Raw genomic sequence first — 22,540 nt, forward strand, 5'->3', positions numbered from 1 at the left:
CCTGGTTTTTGTTGTTTTAATTTAATTTAATGGATTTACGTAACCAAAGAGTGTGTGTTTATTTTTTTCTTAAGTTTTAATTAACAATTATTATACATATTTAAAAAGTGTACTGTAGGCATTTGATATACGCATACAAATATAAACAGATGTTATTGAGGACCTCCAAACTCTTCTAGTTACTTTAATATATATATAAATTGTTGTAAGTTATAGCCATCCTGCTGTGCTGCAGAACACTAGAAGCTGTTCTCCCCACCTGACTGTACTTTGGTACCCAGTATCCAGTCTGTTTCCATCTACTCTTCCCCCTGCTGCTACCTGAAGGGCTTTGGGGTTGACCTGATGGGAGCACCAGGGAATGAAAGTAGGGAATAAAGAAATGACAGACACACGAATCCATAAAAGCTGCGATCGGGTAGGACATGAATTCTGATGCCGACCAGCAGCAGCCCTGAAACTCAGCCGGTCTCTGGAGGGGAGCAGTCTCAGGCTGTACTCACTTTGTAGAAGGAAGTTGTGCTTTGATACTTTCTGTACACGCTGTCAATATCCATAGTAGGACCAGCAGACGGCCTTGCCATTCCCACAGTGGGAGGCATTGGCCTCCTTGACATGGCCAGGCTCATGTCAACAGTGCATCTTAGGAGTTCATCCACTTCCCATGCCCCACCCTCCTAACTTTCTTTTTCTGTGGGGTTAACATTTGAAATCCCACACATGAAAACACCAGATACTCGTCTTCTTGTTGTGCCTGAACTGTTTATGGGTCCCTTCTTAACCCATATTGCCACAGATGACTAGATTTCTTTCCTTGTTTGTGGCATGGCAATACCCCATTGTGTACGTGAACCATTTTATTTTCATCCATTTATCTATCTACCGAAATCTGTGCATCAAATCCAATTGATTCTACATCTTAGCTCTTGTGGGTTGTGTTCTTGTAAGCATGTATGTGCAGATAGCTCTTGGATTTACTGGCTTCTGTAATTGTGTGTGTGTGTGTGTGTGTGTGTGTGTGTGTGTGTGTGTGGTCTGTCTGTCTGTCTGTCTGTCTGTCTTGCTGAGGATGTAGCCTCAGCCATCCTACATGCAGAGTGTAAATGCTCAGTGGCCAGCCAACTTCTCAGCCCCTTGGCTTGATTATCTCATTACCTTTGGAGGTATGCCCAGGGGTGGCCTTGCTGGCTCAGTTGGTAGTTGTGAGTTTAATTTTTGCGGAACTTCTTCCTTGCTGTTTTCTCTCAGTGACAGCGTTATCCACATCCCTATCAAGAGTGTATTAGTGATCCCTTTCACGCTCCCCACTAGTGTTTACTTTTATCTTTTTAGTCACAGCCATTCTGATTGGCAGGGGTGATTTCTCAGTTGCCCTGGTGACACCAAGTGTTTTTTTTTCTAATATTTCTTTTGAGAAATGTCTGGTCAGATTGCTTGCCTGCTTTTTGAAAAGAGGATTAATAAAAATAAGGGCTATTTTACAAATAGGTGTTGTCTTTGCACAAGGGCCTACCTAGCTGATCTTTGTTTCAGCCAATTGTAGCGCATGTGCTGAAGTGAATATTCCCACTTTTTAAAAATGAGAAATCTGGCTTTTGTGGTTGAATGCTCGAGTTCTCTGTACTTGGGACAGTCTTTCATGAAGTGTTTTCTTCAGTTTGCCTGATTGTCCCTACCAGCAACTCTTTCTGATGTTTCCTTGTCTCACCACTGACCTCGGTTTCGCGAAGGCTCACCCTGTCCACTCATCTATTCCCCTCAGATGTACCGTAGCAGGTTGTTGTACTGTCTGGTTTGCTTTCTTGATGAGAATGGAACTGGAGAGACAGGAAATTAAAAGCAAGTCTGATTATGAACTGGAGAATGAGCTTTGGAGGGCAAACAGTTTAGGGGGCGATTGTTAAGGTTGGGCAGGGTCAACCTAGCTTTTGGAGAGAATACGTTCTTAAAAGGGAAAGAATCTAGACAGAAGTAGAGGGATGCAAAGACTGTGAAACAGGCCACCAGTGCCACGCTGATGATGTGCAGAGGAAGGAGATCAGTATGCTGAAGAGAGCCTGTGCTTGGGAGTTTGTGCTGCACCAGGAAGTGGAAATAATCCAGCTGTCCATCAGCTGAGTAATGACTAAAGGAAAGAAGATCTATACACACAATGCACTACAGTTTAGCCTCTTTGTAATGTGAATAAAACCAGAGAACATTATGCTAAGAGGAATAAATCAAGCACAGAAAGAGAATTGCTACATGTTCTCAGGTCGGCAGGAAGCTAAAATGTTGATCTCATAGGAGAGTGCGCTAGTTAGGTTATCAAGGGCCTGGAAGGGGAGGGGGAGAAAGACACGGAGAGAATGTTCACAGGCGCAGTTGGGTAGGAGGAATATCTTGTTCCGTTCTTCAGCACCGAACAACCGTGGTTGACTACAATGACATATATAAAAGTAGCTACTAGAGATTTTGGGTGTTCCTAGTGTGAAGAAGTGGCGCGTCCTAGATGATGCATATAGTTACCATGATCATCATCACATGTTTATGTGTGCAGAATGTCACACTGCACCTTGTAAGTGTGCAGTTATTATGTCTTGCAGATTTTAAAAAAAGGTTGTCTTAAAATAGACACTGAGTGGGGAAGAGTGAATTTTTTAAACCTGTGAATTTCTGCTGAAATTTACATAGTAAACAATTAAAGGTTTTAAAGTTTTATAAACTTTAAAACAGGGGTTAGATGTTATCCTCCGTGTTCCACAGACACTGTCTTGTTGCAGAACATCCCTTTTTCCCAAAGGAGAGCCTGTGCCGCCGCTCTTCCCCTCTCTTCACCATCCCGCCACCTCACTTGCCTCCATTTCTGCAGACTTGCCTGCTGATGCCTTCCTGCAGTGCACAGTGTTTCCGTGGCTCATCCACTCTGTTGTGTGACGGTGATGTTTGTAGATGGAGTGCTATTCATATGGACACTGAGTTTGGCAGAAGTATGGCTCTGCTTGTTAGTATTCCCCCCCCCCCCCCCCCCCCCCCCCCCCCCGGAGTAAGGCTCCATGGGGTGTGGTGTCAAGTGTATTCCTGGAATGGCTAGCTAGGCTCCAGCCTGACTAGAAAAGCAAAGCTGTATGGGTGGGGCCAAAAAATTCCCTAAAGCAGATTGAATCCTTGGGAGGGCCCAGGAGGGGAAGGGCTGGCTAGGAATTTGTGTTTAAAGAGAGAGAAGTATCCAGTTTCAGGATGGATAGTGGGATCCTGAGTTAGAATACCTGTGGAACCATAAGCTCACCTAAACCGGGGTGTTCTCTTCTGATGTGCACCATGGGGAGCACCCCAACTGTCTGCTGCAGTACACAGATAGGCACTCCCAGGTTTAAAAGCAGCAAGGTGACAGCTTGGGTGACAGCACAATCCCCCTGCTTGGAGGGCTTCTCAATCAGTTAGAAGCACTTGAGTTATTTTCTGCCTCCTGATGAAGGCAAGGAAAACTGAGTCAGCCGTAGTTGCTGGTGCCTTTGGCCAACTGACCAAGCCTGTTGTGTTCCCAGTCTGCTTGCTAGTGTTACTGTGCAGCTTACCATTCATCCCATAGGATTGCAGTGAGCATCCTTTGTGTGCTTGTGGTGGGTCAGGTGATGGCCACAGCCTTTGTCTTGATGCTCACTAGATTGTGTCTAAAGTATGATTAGACAGTGGGATCTAACCCTGGCTGGAACTTTTGGGAGGATTCCCCAGGAGAGTGTACAGTGTGGTCCACATTCTTGGCCCATGAGTGTAGATGAGAGTGAAGCAGGGAGCCTGGAAGACTTGTCAAAGCTTCTAGAATCTGCCGCAGGTGAGGGTGCACAGTTGGTGAAAAGGAGATGCTCCTGCTCAAAGCTTCGGGGACAGAAGGCTGGGAAGCTGGTGTTAGCCAGAGCTTAGAGGAGCCTCTAAGCCAAAGGAGAGGTCCAGACTCACTCACTGTCCACAGATCAGGAGGAACAAAAGGCTCTAGGCAGGAGCAGTCCTATTAGTCTGGGTGGATAGTTGAAAAACAACACACTGGTACAATATGTTGATGGACAGGAGAGAGCAAGAGTAGACACAGTGGGTATATAGTGGTACGTGCTTATCATCCCAGCACACAGGATGCGGGGCACAATGATTGGGAATTCAGTGCCAGTCTGGGTACATAGCAAGCCATTCTCAAAGAGGAATAATAATAATAATAATAATAATAATAATAATAATAATAAAAAAAAAATGTCTGAAGCCGCCTTAGAGTTCATGTGAAAGCAGTTGGACATGCCGGTCACACAAGCCTTTAATCTCACCGCTAGGAAGGTAAAGGCCAACCTGTTGTACATAGAAAGTTCCAGGGCAGCAGGGGCAACATAGTTTAAAAAAAAGAAGAAGAAAGAAAGAAAAAGAAAAGAAAATGGCTCTGTCTGGTGTGATGGGGATGCAGGTGGGAAGACTTGGGTTTTACAAAGTTCTTGGGAGATAACAGGCCCAGACATGGTTGAATTACCAATGCCCCGAGTCCTCCATTTGCTTTTTCTCTCACGCCTCTGTGGCTCTTCCCATGCCCAATGTTTTAGCTACCCTCCAGCATTATCTTAAGGCTCTTCTGTTTTGTAAAGTTCTTCCTTGGCTGGATACCACTAGTTATGGTCTTCTTGGAATTAATTCACTAAACAAATATTTAAGCATGTCCACATGTTTTAATGTGCTGATTTAGTCATCGCTGATTTGGCTTTCTGGTGAAGCAGATTCACCACACACAGTAGTTATAAGGTTGAGACAGAATGTGAAATGTCACGGGCCCTACCACAGTGCATTTCTCCCTTGAACACAGCAGCCTGCACCCACCTCCATTCCATGGGAACTGTTTCTGCCTGCTCTCACCTGCCAGCATCTCAAGTGGCAGGGGAAGCTTTGCTGAATCCCCACAGTGCCTCAGGCCTGGCTGCCTGCCTCCACACAGCAGCCCTTTACCCTCTTGTTCTGTGTCTTGCTGGGTGCCTGGACAGTTCTTACTGCTGATCTTCTGATACATGTCCCTGCTGTATCAGAGCAAGACATTGAGAGCTTGCCTAGGTCATTCTATCTAGAACAGCACATTTGAATAGTTGGTATTTGAAAAATACCCAGATAGCACTCCAGCTTCATCATTTTCTGCAATAGACGTGAGGACTCCTCCCCTGCCCCCCAAGACAGGGTCTCAACTATGTATCCCTTACTGACCTGGAACTCACTATGTGGCTGACTAGAACTTTCAGAGATCCACCTGCCTGTGTCTCCAAGTGCTGAGATTAAAGGTCTGAACTACCATGCCCAACTAAACAGACACTTGTAGACTTGGACACTTGAAGTTAGTGAGTAAGTCATGTGATTGGCAGGTGGCATTTTGGAGGATATGTTCGCATTTTCTTGGAAAAATTTAGCAGTCAATAGGACATCCTCATTAGTTAGAAAGTAGGCTTGAGTGTGAGGCCATGCCGCAGAAACCAGTGATAATAATGTTTAATATTGTGCATTTCTACCTTGCTTTAGTCTATGTGGGGCCAGGATTATCAGTGCCCCGAGTAGTCCTTGGCCCTAAGTTAACCACTGAACCAAGGTGGGGGCTCATGTAAACACTGTCTCCACTGGCCTTTCTGTTGGTTGCACATTTCACTGAAAGTTCTGCAAGCTAACTTTTCTTATTTGCAACCAGCTTGGGAGATAAAAACACACATTTAAAAAACTTACAGTGGGCTGGTGAGATGGGTCAGTGGGTGAGGGTGCCTGCCTCAAGCCTAGTGGCCCAAAGTTCAATCACCAGGACCCACATAGTGGAAGTTGATAACCAGCTGATGTATACACACACAACACCAATAAATATAGAAATGTTATTTTGAAAGTTCTTTAATGCAGCTGGAGTTTTCTCCAGTCCTTCCTGGCCCAGGGTCAGGACAAATCTCTCTCACCCGCCAGTCCTGCAGCTGCTTAGACCCAACCAAGTAAACACACAGAGACTTATATTGCTTACAAACTGTATGGCCGCAGCAGGCTTCTTGTTATCTAGTTTTTAATCTCTTAAATTAACCCATATATATTAGTCTATAAGTTGCACATGGCTTGTGGCTTACTGGTACCTTACATCTTGCTTTTCATGGCGGCGTCTGGCGGCGTCTCTGTGCCTCAGCCTTCCACTTCCCAGAATTCTCTTCTGCTTGTCCCGCCTATACTTCCTGCATGGCTACTGGCCAATCAGCATTTTATTTATACAGAGCAATATACACAGCATTTAAAACTTACATGTGGTTGGGGATTTAGCACAGTGGTAGAAGGTCCTGGGTTCAGTCCTCAGCTCTGGAAAACAACAACAACAACAAAAACTTACTGTAACCTGTTCCTCTACTTTTTCTCTTAATCTAGGGCTAGATAATTACCTCTGACTCCTTGTTATAGGCCTTTTTGATTGCCATTAAGCATTTGATACATGTTTTAGATGTACATCTTAAATATATAGCTATATAATTAGTCCCCATAGATAATTTTATAATCGAATTTTATGTGCTTCATGCCACACTTTATTTTTATTTTGTGTGTATGGGTGTTTTGCATGCATTTGTATCTGTGCACTGTAAATGGACACTTCCTGTCCTGACTGCCCAGTCCCAAATAACCAACTTAGAGATTGAATATTACTTATAAATGGTTGGTCAATAGCTCAGGCTTATTACTAGCTAACTCTTACACTTGAATTAACCCATATTTCTATTTATGCTTGCCCCATGATGGTACCTTTATTGGCATGGCACATTCCTTCTCCCTCTGTGTCTGGCTGGTGACTCTGACTCCACCCTTCTTCCCATCACCCTTAGTTTGGTCACTCCGCTTATACTTCCTCTGTGGCCAATCAGCATTTTATTAAACCATTTCAAGTGACAAATCTTTACAGTGTGCAAGAGAATTATTCCACAGCAGTGCACCATGTGTACACAGTGCCCACAAAAGCCAGAAGAGGGTGTTGGTTCCCCAGTGCCTATAGTTATGAATGGTTGTGAGCCACCATATGGGTGGCTACTGGGAATGGGACCCAAGTCCTTTCTCCAAGAGCAGTCAGTGCTCAACCAGTGAGGCATCTTTCCAGTCCCTTTATAAAGTATATTAAAGGAATATGGGAGAGGCTCGTGGCTCATCCTGTTCTCAGTCTTGCATGCTGAGCACAGTGGACATTCTTATAGTATCCTCCAAGACAAATGAGAAAGAACTTCCTTGAAACTTGTCAGCAAAGCCTTGCTAAAGTCAAATCATTACTGTATGTATGTACTTGCCCACCATTTTGAAGCAGGCCTACTGCCCAAGAATTGGTAGGTCCTGACTCTTGCTGCCTCCAAGGTACCAAAGTCAATCTGATGCTTAATTAGAATGGAAACTTAAAGTGAAGGAGAGAGTGTGTGCACCTGAGCTTGTCACCGACTGCTGGTTCTCTGACATCTTGCAGAATCGTTGTCTTGGTGTTAGGTTCCCCTGTATATAAAGCACTCCTCACAAACTTTATGACTTGGATCCTTTAGTTTGTGGTAGGTGTCTACAGGTTGCTCCTGTTTTCCTGGCAGACTAGATTACACCTGTTCTAATTTTAGTGGCAGTTAAAAGCCTGGGCAGCCAGAGTTGGATCTGTTTTCCACCTGGTACAGGCTCTGTAGTTTCTAATGTGTGTCTCCACTTCTGTAAATAAGAAAATTACCCTTTGAGGACTATTGGGAAGATTAAATTGAACAGTTTGCATGGTATGGTTCTTAGTCCTAAGTGCACAGTGGTGGTTACTATTGGGATTGTTGTCATTGGTGTGCTTCTGTAACTAATGGTCCCATCCTGAAGCCAGAGTTGTCAAAGGAAAAGCATTCAGGCTTCATAATGAAATCTTCTTACCTCATTAGTGAGGCATTACAGACTATAATGATGCAGAATTTGTTTGATGTTAGGACAAATTAGGCCCGAGTTCATCCACCTCATCCTATTAAACCCAGAACAACTTCTCCCTACTTGCCAGACAGTTTCCTCCAGTGAGACAATTCTCAGACAGAGGGCTGCTTGTCACCATAAGGCCATTATGACCCAGGTAGAAGTTAGAGAATTCTAAATCGAAGGTGTTGTATCCCAAGCCTTATTCTCTGTGTGGCAGGTAGACGACACTTCAGGGTGTGTCCGCTGGTGTGGGTATAAAATTTCTCAGTGATCAAGTCAAAATATTTTCCCAACTGTTCATCAGCACCTGCACAGGGATTGGAAAAATCAAGCTGTTTTACACTGCTTTAGTCCCTCTGATAACTAATAGCATAAACAGAATTTGGCTGGCTCAGCTGCTGATCACCAGGGCCTCTCTTCTGCAGAGTTCTATGTACACAGTTAGGAAATCAACCAGAAGAGTAGTACTCTCTTAAATACATGAAAAGTTTGAATTTTTAAAACATGGATTTATGATCCTCTCTCACAGACCAAATTGACTGCTTCATAGCACCTCCCCCATTTGAAGATTTTTTTGAAGACAACAGTCCACATTTTCAAAAGCCGGATGACAAGTGAATATCTGTGATACACCTTTACATAACGAGAGTGTGTATATTAAAAAAATAAAAAATTGGGGTGTGTGTGGCTCAGTTGTTTAAGAGCTCTTGCTACTCTTATAGGAAACCTGGGTTCAATTCCTATAGCCCATACCAAGTGTTTCACAATTCTCTGGAACGCCAACTCCAGGTGATCTAATGCCTCTGGCCTCAATGGGCACTGTACCCATGTATATTTACCTACACATAGGCATACATATAATTTAAAATAAATCTTTTTTTTTTTTTTTTTTTTTTTTTTTTTGAGCTAAGGATCAAACCCAGGGCCTTGTGCTTGCTAGGCAAGCACTCTACCACTGAGCTACATCCCCTAAAAGAAATCTTTAAAAAAAGAAAAGAACTGGGTGTGGTCAAGCACACCTTTAATCCCAGCACTCCAGAGGCAGAGGCAGAGAGATCTCTGTGGGTTCAAGTCCAGCTTGGTCTACATAGTGAGTTCCAGGCCAGCCAGAGTTACATAGTGAGACCCTGTCTCACCAAACCAGAACAACAACAACAAAGAAAAAGGTCTGGACGTTCTAGCCTCTGGAAGTATGAGAAAGAAATGGGTTAATGAGCCCGTTCGTCTTGAGTGTTTGTTACACTGGCCAGGACGGCTACAGCCTTTGCCCAGTTGGTTGGAATGCATTCGATGGCTCGTGTGTGTATGATAGAAATGGAAATGCAGGCTCTTTTCAACACGCTATTGCCGAGCAGTTTCAACTTTTAAGCTTTTTGTGCACAAGGAAATATGTGCTAGCTTTTCCAAATCAACTAGGCTATGTATGCACCATTTTATTTCTGTTACCTGCCAGGTAGGTATTCAGTTTTAGCTTGCAGTGTATGTCCATCGTCCATCTGTCTGTCTTGTGTTGGGCTTTGTGAATTTGTACTGAGTGTGGATAATAAGGAGTCCTGTGCACTTTCGATCACCATCTTGTGCTGGACTCCTGAAGAAATCTGATGCCGAGGAAAGGCAGGTTTTGAGAGCATTTTACAGTTTCTTTTATTAAAATTTACCCAATTGACTTCTCTAGGAAAGGCTATTTACAACTTCCATACACAGATGGGGTCTCCTCCGTTTACATCTCCTTTATTTTCCTGTGGGGACCTGTTAGTTAATCCTTAATGGACTTCACGCTAATGTCGTCGCTGGCTTTCCTTTGTTACAATAAAGTGGTTTTTCTGATAGCTCAGAATGAATGTCGCTGCTTGTAGGGGACCCATTACAGAACAGCGGCTCATATTGCTGGGACTTAGGAAAGCTTTAGTAGGTCACTCGGATGCGATCTTGTGGCCTAATGTTAGCTTTCCAACTATATACTTGTCAGGACTTAAGCACCGGTGCACCTGAGACACAGGAAAACCTTGCCTGAAAGAGATTGGATCTAGATGGAGTTTCTTCCAGAGGCGCCTTCAGAAGCCTTCGGAAGCCTTCGGAAGCCTTCGCAGTCTGCAGCGGGGTTGGCCCATTGAGTAGCTCTTCCTCACAGAGCCTGGTGGCAGCAGGATGTTGAGTCTCATAGTGACAGGAGTCCCTCCGCATGGAAAATTGCTCTTTTCTTTTCTTTTCTGTTTGTTTTTTTTTTTTTTTTCCTCTTTTTTTCTGAGACAGGGTCTCTAGATAGCCTAAGGTTGGCTTGGAACGCACCACCTGCCTCCACTTCCCCTGAGTGCTGGGATTAAAGTTGTGTGGCACTATGCAAGTTAAAATACTTTATTCTTGCCATTTTTAGTGGAGTTGATAAGAAATTAAACAGATAATCAAAAAAGTTATTTTTTAATAATGCAACAAACTTTTATGTTTTATTATCAGAAACACCTAGGATATGACAATATAAAACTGAGAGGATTTTTGTTTAAAAGGGGGGCCACTGAGACTATAACTCCGCAGTAGAACACTGTGTGAGATCCTCCGTTCACTTCGCGGTAGAGGGAGGGGCTGAGGTGAGGGAAGGGTGTCCCACTTGATAGAGGACGTGACAAACTCCTGGCTTGCACTTATGTTAAAGGAAGTCCTGGAGCTGTCACAGATTTATCCCAGTGTCTTTGCCCATCTACACTCCTGTAGGATGAGGTTTTGCATTTGTCGTTATGACTGAAGTCGTTCAGTCCACAGTGTGCCTCTGAATCTCAAAGCTGACATTTTATTCAGGGAGGCTTGACTTGTCCCATGACGTCCCTGCTCTTTGAAAAGTAGCCTGTGTGCAAAGCAGGGCTCCCTGAAGGGAAGCAACCAAGGCTGATGGATGCTAGCTCCCCATCCCTGTGGTCTGCGTAGGTGAGTGGTAAATGAAGCTAGGAGAGACTACCATGGAGCAGTGGAAACGCCAGTGTTTGGTGAGGTATAAACTCTGGGACAAAGTTCAGAGGACCCCTCTTCCTTTTCCAACACGTACCCTTTTTACTTTGAGTTACACCTGAAGTCATCGCCATGTAGAGTAGATTGAGGATGTGGGTGTTTCGTCTTGTTTTGTTTCTGATAAATGCTTAGCCTTGCTTGTTGGTTAGTTTTTCTTCTAGGAGCTAGGGGCAGAGGTACATGGCAGAGGATGAAGGGAAAAGGGGAAATGATCAAATTATATTTTAATTTAAAACAAATAAAAGAGAGTACCTGGACTCTGACCACCGGTTCCCTGGTTCCTCAGGGAAAACACCCTGCCGACATTGACCTTGGCGCAGTCTGGCATGGGATGGTGCCATCAGTGCAAGTTTACTCTGATTGCCACATCTTTCCCTCCACATCACCCTTGGCAGACACTAGGCTCTTCGCCAGCCCTGCAATTAGGCCATTACAGAATTTTATGTAAGTGGACTTCTTTGACTGGGTTTACATTGGTATATCAATAGGCTTTTTAAAAAATGTCTTTTCTCCTTGGACAGTTTTGTACATGAATACAATATATCTTGATTCTTTCTCCCCCCAAGCCTCCTCTCCTACTACCCCTGGATGTCTCCCAGCATGTCCCCTCCCCACCTTCAGGTCCTCTCTTATCCCCCCCACCCCCGCCCCCTTATAACCCAGCAAGTCCAGTTAGTGCTCTGTGCTGGAACGTTGACTGCTGATGTTGACTTGACCCTTGGCAAGTCTTGAGCATGTAACTGTAGCTTCAGTGAATTCATGAGTACTGTTCATGCCATGTCTGTGCCATGTCCAGAAGATAGCATTCACAGCATCCTTCTCCATCCTTCGGCTTTTACATTCTTTCCCTCCCTGTTTAGGGCTGAGCACTCAAAGTCATTTATTATCCACAGCTTAGCCAGTTGCCGCATTAACTGCAGAAAGAAACTTCTCTGGCCAAGGTAGAAAGCAGCACTTATCAATGGATATAAACATCATTAATTTAGGAGTCAGTTCGAAAACATGTCCATTTAGCAGAACAACAGAACCAGATTCTTCCCTCTCAGGGCCTTAATTACCCTCCCCAAGCCATAGGCTTTGGACCAGATTTCCCTCTTTTGGAGCAGGCCTCAAATTGAATCGGAAAGGGGTTGTTTGCCTCCATAACTTTGATGCACTGTTTTCCAGTAGGAATACCTTGCCAGGCTGGTTTAGTACCCTGTTCAAGGTTTACTGCTGGATTAAAAAAAAAAAAAAAATCGATGTTTCCTCCAGTGGTCCACAGCATCTTCTGGTATCATGAAAACTAGCCAGCAGGGGACAGAGTTTTAGATCAATTCCAGCTTGACGTCTCTAATGTCCTGCAATCAAAGTGTCTTGTGTCTTCAGCAATATCTTACAGTCTTTGGGGCACCCAAGAGTGACACTGATAATGGCTTGCTTGCATTGTTTGGGGCCACCCAGACTAACAACTCATGGGAAGTATCCCATGCCTGATATTTTGTTGTTGTTGTTGTTGTTGTTTTTGGTGGTGGTGGTGGTGGTTTTTGTTTGTTTGTTAATACTAAGGACAGGACATATTGCTGTTTAACTGTCTACCCATAAAGAACATCATAGTTACTTGAGTTTGACTTACCATGATAAAGCTGCTTTGCATGTATTTATGGGAACATAAGTTTTATTTCTCCCAATGTTCAATAAGTTCATTTTGGCAACAGTAGTATGTAGTTGTGGATCTTTACAATAGTTTTTATAGTTTGTAATTTCCAGATAGAATTTTAATAGTCGGCTCTTCTCTCAATATTTCTGCAGTTCTAAATATTACCTAGATGATGGTCTCTAGAGAAATTGTAATACGCATTTCTTTAGTACTGATTTCTAGAAGTTTACATAAATACCAAAAATAGTTAAAAGCATTTAAGTACCTCCTTTAAAACTTTTTTAAAAAATTATTTGACTGCATATGATTTTGGAGCATGTAATGTCCTGAAAAAAATTCTCTCTCTCTCTCTCTCTCTCTCTCTCTCTCTCTCTCTCTCTCTCTCTCTCTCTCTCTCTCTCTCACACACACACACACACACACACACACACACACACACACACACACACCACCAGTAGGCACTCCTCCCCACCCACCGCCACTGGCAGCCATGTTTGTACTTTGTGTCTCTCTAGTCATTTGCCCGTTCCCCACATTGAACGTAATGGAACCAAGGAATAGATAGCTTTTTGTGTGTTGTACCGAGTAACATATTTCATGCCTTTCTGTTCCATCTTGTCACATCACATTTTGCTGATTTATTGGTTAATTGATAGACTCTTGAGTTGTTTAACTTTGGGGCTGTTGGAAATAATCTGTCTCATAAGTTCTCATTCTCTTGGGTGAATATCTAGAATTGCTGGGCAACATGAAATTCTTTCTCATTTTGAGAACTTGCTGAACTGTTTTCCATAACACATAAACCGTTACATAGTATCACTGTCAGTTAACATTAGTTATCTGAGCCTGGCAGAGGCAGGTGGGTCTCTGAAAGTTTGAAGCAGCCTGGTCTATGTAGTGAGTTCCAGGCCAGCCAGGGCTGCATAGTGAGAGACCCTGTCTCGACCAAACTACAGCAAACTGCACAACAGATCCCGGACAAATATCCCATGTCTTTGCCAGTACCTGTCTTTGTCCGCCTTTAGTATAGATTATCATGGTGTCTGTTACATGGACCTTTTCAAAGAGAGAGGGCTGTTACAGCAACCCTGCTTTGCCGTCCCCCTTGGTGTGACCACCACAGTGACTGCTTATGTTAAAAGTCACCTGTGAACCCAGTTGACTGCTTCTGGGCTTCTGTGAAAGAAGGGAAAAAAAAACCAACTTGTATCCCCCCCCCCCCCTTTAAAAAGAAAAGATTTGCTGTTGTTATGAATCAGAATGGCATGGAAACTTCTTTAAAGATTGAACGTTTTCTTTTTAAAAAATAATTCAGACTCTCTTTGTGGCTTAAAGAGCTCACAACTAGGAGGGCTTCTCATGGAACTTCATATCAGCTTGGGGACTTTGCAGGATAGATAGCGGGGCTCTACAATGCATGCCGGTCGATGTCGTGTGAGGCGGGGCGGTATTAGCACACATAAGAAGTAATCTCTCCGTTGGTAGGGTTTTGTTTCACTTGGAGAGGTGGTTTGAATAGAAGTGGTCCTCCTTCCTCTTAGCTGGTAAAATTACAGCAAACAAGGAATGGGGCCAGAATCTGTTGGAAGAAAAGACAGCTTGTCCTTGAGATGAGGCTTTGTCTATGTAATACAATATACGGATGCAGCGTGGGTGCCTAGGCGGCAACAGCTGTAACTGTAGGGGATTTTGTTAAGAGTTCAGAAGCCTATTCATTCATGAACCAGTTACCAGAGCAGACCGCTCCTCAGCCACTCAGAGATTTCTCAGCCTCCAGAAGAAGGACCCTGAACTTCTAGGGATAGGTTCCAGCTTCTGGGTGACTGAGGTGCAGCCACATTTGAAAAGCTATTGCTAGGGAACTGGGAAGTCACGAGGGCATATTCATTTCTTTACTTGTCTGGGCTTACATGGGCAGTCACATGCACATCCAGGTTCTCTATAAAGATACAGATATGAATGTCTTATTATTGCGGGTTTTATTGCTGTGAAGAGACACCATGACTATGGCAACTTTTTTTTTTTTTTTTTTGAGACAGGGTTTCTCTGTAGCTTTGAAGCCTGTCCTGGAACTTACTTACTCTGTAGCCCAGGCTGGCCTCAAACTCACAGAGATCCGCCTGCCTCTGCCTCCCAAGTGCTGAGATTACAGGCATGCGCCACCACTGCCCAGTGGTGACCATGGCAACTCTTATAAAGTACTGTAGCCGCAGGAAAACATAATGAATTCAGCTACTATCACAAAAGCTACTACTTGGAAAAGTCAAGGACTTCTCCAAAGGTCAAGCCATGGCTTAAGGGGTCTTGGTGATATTTTAGCTTTTGTATATATATTAGCTGGTTCCTAAAATGATTTTTTGTGTGCTTCCAAGAACTCCTAACAGTGTATTTATCTAAAATGCCTATCAAGCATCCAAGGCCATACGAATCGACACCTGTCTCCTAGGTCAGGCGATAGCTTTATTTCTTTTGCAGTTTAGGGTGAGACCCTCCTTTCTTATACAGCCTTACTAATAGACCCCTAACTTCTTACCTAACCACTTCTAGGAATGTGGACTGAGCACATAGATCCCCCTTTTGATATACTAACCGGTCATTAGCACTCAGGTGACCTCCTCTCTTACCATTCCCAGTTTGGATTGTAAAAGAAAGCCTGGTGGTCACTGCCTGAGAAAATTCTTACCTGCCTTATGACCCTGTAGAATTCGAGCCTAGTGACCTTGCTCAACCAGGGGCTTGCTATCGCGAGGGTTTATAACTGGATTCCTGGGAGACTTAGGTAGATAAATATAGAGAGAAATCAGGCAAGAAAGGAGCTAGGTACGAGAACAGAACTGAAGCTGTGTAAATAGGATGTTATCCCAGAGGAATTAAAGCAGGTAGATTATAGAGCTTGGTATGCTGAGATTCTGTTTCCCAAAAATAGTCCTCGCCGTTAGTAGTTTTCGTTCCTGAGCCCCTGGGAAGTGTAATATTAAGGCTGGTCCCTCTAATATTATACAAGAATAAAGGAAAATAAGTGAGGCTTATACTTCAGAGGTTTAGTCCATCATCGTCATGGCGGGAAGCATGGTGGCATGCAGGCAGACATGGTGCTAGAGAGGTAGCTGAGAGTTCTACATCTGGATCTGCAGGCAGCAGGAAGAGAATGCCACAGTGGCCCTGGCGTGAGCATCTGAGCCCTCAAAGGCTGCCCCAGTGACACACTTCCTCCCACAAGGCCACACCTCCCCTTAGTGCCACTCCCTATGGGCCTACGTGACCATTGTCATTTAAACCACCACAGTGAATTCCAGGTTTCCCTCTTGAAGAGCTTAGGCCTAAGTGGAACTGTGGACAGATGAACAGATGATTTTATTTTAAGTAATAATCACATTTTACAGATAAAACACCGTTTTATCACTGATTGAAATACAATGGGAATGATGGTGGAATTTGAAAAAGATGCCAAGGGAGGATCATAGCCTCTTTCTCTCCTATCCAAGACTGCACTGTGCAGAGGTTTCTGAGGCCTCTATTACCACCCATCTTAGGGGAACACAGCTGTTGGGGGTGTGTTTATGTGTGTGTTATAATGTGGTGTCATTTCAAATTACATTAATTCTGTATATTCTCTTAGAGGTCTGTATTCAAGCAACGTTGATAACTATTATCATCACCTTAGCACATTCAAGAAGGTGCTCCTTTGGAAGGTTGTTTGGGTGTTCTAAGGGTGGTAGGCTGTGGAGCAAAAGACCCAGTCAGGTTCAGTGTCTTGAGTGCATGACCATTGGCAGCTCAGCACCTCCCTAGGTAAAATGCTTCTTGATTTGGGACAGTGATGTCCAGATAAATCCATAGCAACTTAGCAGCCGACCGAGTCCACTCGCATTTTCCTGTATGCACGCATGGCAAATTGGTAGTCGTGGCTCAACTGCTGTTTCCCAGCATCAAAGGGAGAGAATGTCACACTGCCTGGTACCAGACCAGGAAAAGGTCAAACTTGAAAACACAGTTTCTTTTGAGGATTGTTTCCACACTATCACCATGTCAAAGAACTGGAGTCCTCTTGGCCGGAGAGATGGCTCTGGTGAAAGGCACTTACTGTTTCTGAAGAGGCCCAGGGTTTAGTCCCTAGCACCTCAGGTGGCTTACAGCTGCCTGCAGCCCTAGCTCTGATACCCTCTGACACCAGCCTTCTGCACATGCACATGAACTCATACCAGGTACACAAACATACAAAAGCAAACCCACCCAGAGTTTAATTCGGGAATTGAACTAATGAAAATTAATTTAGTTAAAATAGTGAATTAGGGACCATCTGTATAGAAAACTAAGAAATTCATTATGCACTTACCATTTGCTGGTTGTGAGGAGTAAGAGGCAGGTCAGACACAGACTTACATATGCTCTGTGCTAAGGATGAGATGGAACCTGATCTGCATTCTTCACAGAGAAATTCATGACCAGTGTCCCCTCAGCGTTCCAGAGAAATCCACCAAGAGATTCTTGCCAGTCCCATGATTCAAGTGTCATCATTGCTTGTGATGCCAGCTGTGATGGAGAAGAGCAGAGCCCTGAGGTTAAGCACATTTCACTGCCCATGACCTCTTAGGGAGTTCCAGTTTCAGGCCAAGTTCATAAACACCAGTGTACAGTTGATCAATGTTGAGTCTTTCTAACAATGGGGGGGAGAATGCACATTTTTGCAGCACAGTGTGACACATGCTAGTTTAAGCCTTTTGCCTGTGTTGACTCACTGGGTCATACAAAGGTATAATTAGCCTTGTTTTACAAAGAACTAAGACACTAAACAATTAAGTAACCTTTCCTATGTCACTCTGCCTGAGAGGCAGGCACTTGAACCCTGGCTGGTTTGCAGCAGAGTGTTTGTTCGTCACCACTACTGTTCAGTCCTGATTGGCCAGCACATTGCTTTTGTGTTAAGAAGGGCGGAGTCCCGTCTGCCTCTGTCCTTTTGCTAATAAAGCACTACACTGCTTTGCATACAACAACTCAAGAAATACGTTAGCTTGAGTCAACTCCATTTCAAAACCTGGTAGCATGAAAGGCAACAAGGAAGCCTAGAAGCATAACCAGTCCTGGGGGTGGCCAGATTCCCACACTGATGAGTGGGTTTCATTGCTGCACTGTAGCTCTGTGGGTGTTAATTAGTTATTGTGAGAATAAGTTCTGAGTCTGCAGCAGTCTGGTGTTCACCTACCAGCAAGGAGAATTCTATGCATCTGATATTGTCTTATTCCAAGTGACAGAGTGTGTTTTGATGAAGCCAGAAGTCGTCACCAGTTCTTAGGTTTAAAATGGAAATGAAGTTGGTACTGTTAAAATAAGGGGAAATTTCTGTAGCAATGAACCAACTCTGAGTTTTTGCTAAATAATTTGGTATGTGGAGTTCATGCTAGAGAACTTGAAGGCTAAAATCCCTGTTGTGAGAGAGGAGAAGAACTGGCTTGAACATACATACACAGTGTTAAGAATTCACTTAGAATTGAATTCTAGGACTATTTTACTTTCTCTTTCAGACTGCTGGTTTTCTTTTTTCTTTCTTTTTTTTGGGGGGGGGCAAGGGGGGGCGAGACAGGGTTTCTCTATGTAGCTTTGGAGCCTGTCCTGGATCTCAGTCTGTAGACCAGGTTGTAGAGAGCCTATTGGCTGAATTAATTTGTTAATTGCTCTAAGGTCTGTTACCATTAGTTTATGATTTGTTTCTGAGGTTGGAGGGATGTTAATCTGAGTATTCCATTGCTGTAACAGGTCTCGACCCCACAGGTTCATGGCTATGTTAGCCACACATGGTTTTAATTTTCATCTCTGTCCTTCTGGACCTATACATTCGAGCCATCTTGCACTCTGTTTCACTTGTGATAATGTTCCAATTCCTAAGAGTTGAACGTTTACCTCCTGAAGAGGCCAAGTTGGATGCCAAAATTCTGGTGCAATTATGGTAACGTCAGCACCTGTGTCTACCAGACCAGACAACAAAACACCGTTTATTTTTATTGTTAATTTTGGTCTTTGTTCATTTATAGAAATTTACCAAAAAAAATTTTTATGGTTTCTCCTGAATTTTCTGTTCTCTCTGTCTCAGTTGTTCCATTACCCTGAGTATCCTGGTTTATTCCAATCGGCATTTGGTTATTTAATTGCTCTGAGTAGGGGTTTCCTCTACAACTGCAGGAAAGGTCTGAACTGGATTCACTGTAGGGGCCTGCCTGAGGCCCCACTGGGAGTTTCCCGACCAAGGCAAAGTATTACCTTGCTTGTCCCTTGTTGATCTACATTCATTGGTCCAGTGGCTTCTTCCCTTACCACACCTTCTGCATACTCCAGAAGGAAGGGGCATTCTGTTGCCATTGTTCCTTGAAGAAACATTGTTTCTAGGAATGCCCTGTTCACAGTCCCTTTTCAAATGTCCTTGCTTTCCACATCCAAAACATCTGACATTCCTCAAACCTCTTGAAATTGCTTCTCCTATCCACATATCATCATGGTCATGAGCCTCAACATTAAAAGTGTCTCTAATCCAATCTTCCAAGGGTGCAGATCTTGCCTTTAACGGCCTGATTATTCTCTTGCATGCTGCATTCACATTCTCAAAAGCCAAAGATTCAATTATTATCTTGCTAGCTTCTGAATTCGGGACCATTCTCTTTACTGCTGAAGTCAGTCTTTGTAATAAATCTGTGAATGATTCTTTTGGGCCCTGTATAACCTTTGTAAATGACTCAGTTTTCTTTCCTGGTTCCTCAGCTTTGTCCCATGCATTCAAGGCTGCCATTCGACATAGAATTAGGGTTTGGATATCATATAAACATTGTGTTTATATTGAAGCATATTGGCCTTCTCCAACAAGCTGATCCTTAAACTCAGAGAGATCCGCCTGCCTCTGCCTCCCGAGTACTGGGATTAAAGGTGTGCACCACCACTGCCCAGCTTGCTGGTTTTCTTGTGTCTGAGTTTCTTAGGCTATTTATAGATTGCTTTTAAGGCCCAGAAAAGCACATCTCTGTCCTGAGTGGAAAATAAGTCCTTTTGATTTTGAAAGGGGTGTGCATGCCTGAGTGCCTGTTTGTATTGTTAAAGTTGTTTCATATCTTACAGAATGCTTTGCTGAGCACATCACTAGCAGAGCATTGAGGAAGGGCTCGCTGGGAAAACGCCTCTGTAACTAGGATTTTAGGAAGCTGTTGTGGGTGGGTCTTCTTCCTCCTTTCCTTCATAATACCAAGTGTATCTTTCCACCTCTGGTGTCATACTTGTGGACTGTCTTGCTCAGAACAAATTGGAAGAACGAATGAATTAATCTAAGGTAGTACAGCGCTGTGTTTCCTAAGACCTAACGTGAAATCAGCAGGTTCTGTGTAGATAGTGCTGAGTGCTGAATGAGGGGTCCAGGCTGCAGAGCTCCGGGAAGCTAGAGAGGATGCCTAATGAGGCTTGGAGGAAAGAGAAAGGGTTGGAAGTGAGAAGAAAGCAGAGTAGGAAGGAGGGTTGCCGATGGTTTCTCTAGGAACAGAACAACAGGACATGTGGTAAACCCCTGTACTTCCAGGGCTTTCAGGCTGAGGCAGGAGGATCATGAGATTTGAGGCCAGTTTGGGCTACATAGTGAGACGTTGTCTCAAAACAAACAAACAAAAAAACCCAAACTACTACTACCACAGACCACAACAAAAAGCAAAGCCAGTGGAGTAACTATTAGTTTAGAAAAGTGCCCTCTAGCTGAGTTTAGAATAGTAAGTACCCCTACGCCTTCCTTTCTATGTGATGGTGTGTTCATGAGTCCTGGGGATCAAGTACTTCAGGGCTTCATGTATGCTAGCCACATGCTCTGTCAATGCAGTGTGCCTCAGCCCCTAAAATAACTCCTTTAAAAAAAAAAAAAAGTACTAACCTGCAGCAACAAAAATTGGAGATGGAGGCTTCCCATTTGAAACATCTCATCTTATTTTAGTGCAAAGGAATACTGATTGTAGCAGCATTTTAAACGCTTTTGTCCCCAAATTGTCCATTATGTCCTAACAGTAGGGAGGCTTTCCTTTCTTAATAATGGCCTGGTCTATGACCCCAATTTGAAGAACACATCCATGCCTTCCTCTTATAGTTACTGATCTGAGACCCTGAGTGGGCTGTGCTGGTTTTCTTCATGTTTGGCAGAAAAAAGGACGTCACCAGGGTGGTAACGAGGGTTAGGGTCTTTGAGTGAGGGGAGAGCATGTGGGATTTCTAGAGTAGACAAAGAATGTAGCTTTGTATATGTGGGAATGGTGACATGCAGTTGGAGGAGGCACAGAGCTAACATGGCAGGTCAGTTTTTTTGTAGCCAAGATTTAACCCAACTTTATTATTTAAATACCAGAATTTTTGAGGGATTTTGTTATTAGGTTATACTCATGCCCTAAAGCTTGTTAGTACTTGAGTGTTTTTCCCCTTGGAGACTTGTGTAGTTAACATTTCTGTTTTTGTTTTTTTTTTGAGACAGGGCCTTACTATGTAGAGTAGGCTGGCTGGGAACTCACAGAGCACCAACCATGCCCTGAGGCTGTGTTTTAACATTTCTTTAAAAGAAAAAAAAATTGCTGCTTGCTCTCTCTGGGAGCTAATGTTGTCAGTATAGAACACCTCTAAAATTCAGGGAGATCATGTGTTGTGGCTATGGCTCTGCGTGTGTGTGCGTGTGTGTGTGCGTGTGTGTGTGTGTGTGTGTGTGTGTGTGTGTGTGTGTGTGCAGCTAACATGAAGAGTGTTCCATGTCTGCTGACCCAAAGTTGACCATTAAAAGGGATGGATGAGCCAGAGTGAAGGCTGTTAGGTACCAGCCTGCTACCTCTCAGGTCATAGGTTTGTTAGCTCAGCTTAGTTGGCTGTTTGTAGGTGAACTTTGACAGTTCAAAAAAAAAATAAAACACAATATGATGAGGTTACGTAGTAGACAGCTAAACTTCCATAATATATTTTAAGCCAAGAGGAATTTGACTGGCCTGATTTCACAGAAAAGGAGACTGTCGCCTGGCAGTATTATTACCTTTTGCAGCCAGGTTTTCAGAATGTCCCTGACATGGGTGGGTCAGCAGGTGGCCTGGTTGTGGGTTTAGGGCATTAACTGTCTTTGCTGTGGTTTGTATTCCAACTCTTGGATGTAGTTATATTAAGCCTCACCTGTCCAGGCAGATTGCCTCGACCCCAGCCCTTCCTTCCCTTGCCTGGTTCCTGTCTTGTTCTCCCACACAGAGACTCTTCCCAGGAGAGCTCACACAGTTCAGATTTGCTGCTGTAACCATCTCAGCCCCTCGGCCACACTTCTGCTGTCCTTCCTGGGAGCCCAGTGGAAAGCAGGCAGAGGGGACTGGTGTGCTGTAAAACCTGTTGGAGTAATTTTTCAGTTTTTGAACATGCTTTCTGGTAACTCTGCTAGATAATTCACCTGGGCTTACACTACATTCGAAGGGAGCTAATGAGATAGATGGAGGGTGAGTTTTCCACACCAGCAGAGCTGGGATTCTCTTAGGGAATGTGGTGTGCCCTCTTGGGTTCCAAGTTTACAGTATTTCATGCCGGGGTGCCTCTGATCTTTCTTTGAATTCAGGCCTGAGGATTCTGAACTCTAAGCCCCTCCTTGCCGAAAGTGATTTAGATGGTGTGCTGAACTCTTCTCTCACGCTCTCTTTCAGCTGCCCCTTTACATACAGGGAGTGCCGGCCTCCGTCAGTTTTCTATAGTGTGATATTTAAGATGTGACACAACATAGTCTCATGATTACCAAAAGTATTCCAGAATTTTGTAGTGAGAAATGATTCAGTTGAGAGTGTCTACTGCGAAATGTACATATAAAAAAAGGAATTCTTCGCCAGCACCTGGTGGGTGGTAGGTGCACACCTGTTCTCTTAGCACTTGGGAGACTGAGGCAGGAAAATCTCCAGTTTGAGGCCAACTTAGGCCTTTTTTGTCTGTTACTGGCAGAAAAGATTCCCTGAGGTC

At 43.8% G+C, this 22,540-nt stretch overlaps 2 protein-coding genes across 2 annotated transcripts in view; one reads left to right on the plus strand and one right to left on the minus strand.

The window, feature by feature from the left end:
* Positions 1-10,107, minus strand: part of LOC118587615 (translation initiation factor IF-2-like) — a 29,061-nt gene extending 18,954 nt beyond the window's left edge. Inside the window, exon 1 of the mRNA XM_036193628.1 lies at positions 9,934-10,107. Within this exon, the coding sequence (XP_036049521.1) occupies positions 9,934-10,107 (174 nt within the window). The remainder of the gene's footprint in view (positions 1-9,933) is intronic.
* The window catches only part of Elovl5 (ELOVL fatty acid elongase 5), a 72,367-nt gene that overhangs the window by 18,862 nt on the left and 30,965 nt on the right, over positions 1-22,540 (plus strand). The window lies entirely within an intron of this gene.

Source organism: Onychomys torridus, chromosome 7 (assembly GCF_903995425.1).
Source record: "Onychomys torridus chromosome 7, mOncTor1.1, whole genome shotgun sequence".
Lineage (NCBI taxonomy): Eukaryota > Metazoa > Chordata > Mammalia > Rodentia > Cricetidae > Onychomys > Onychomys torridus.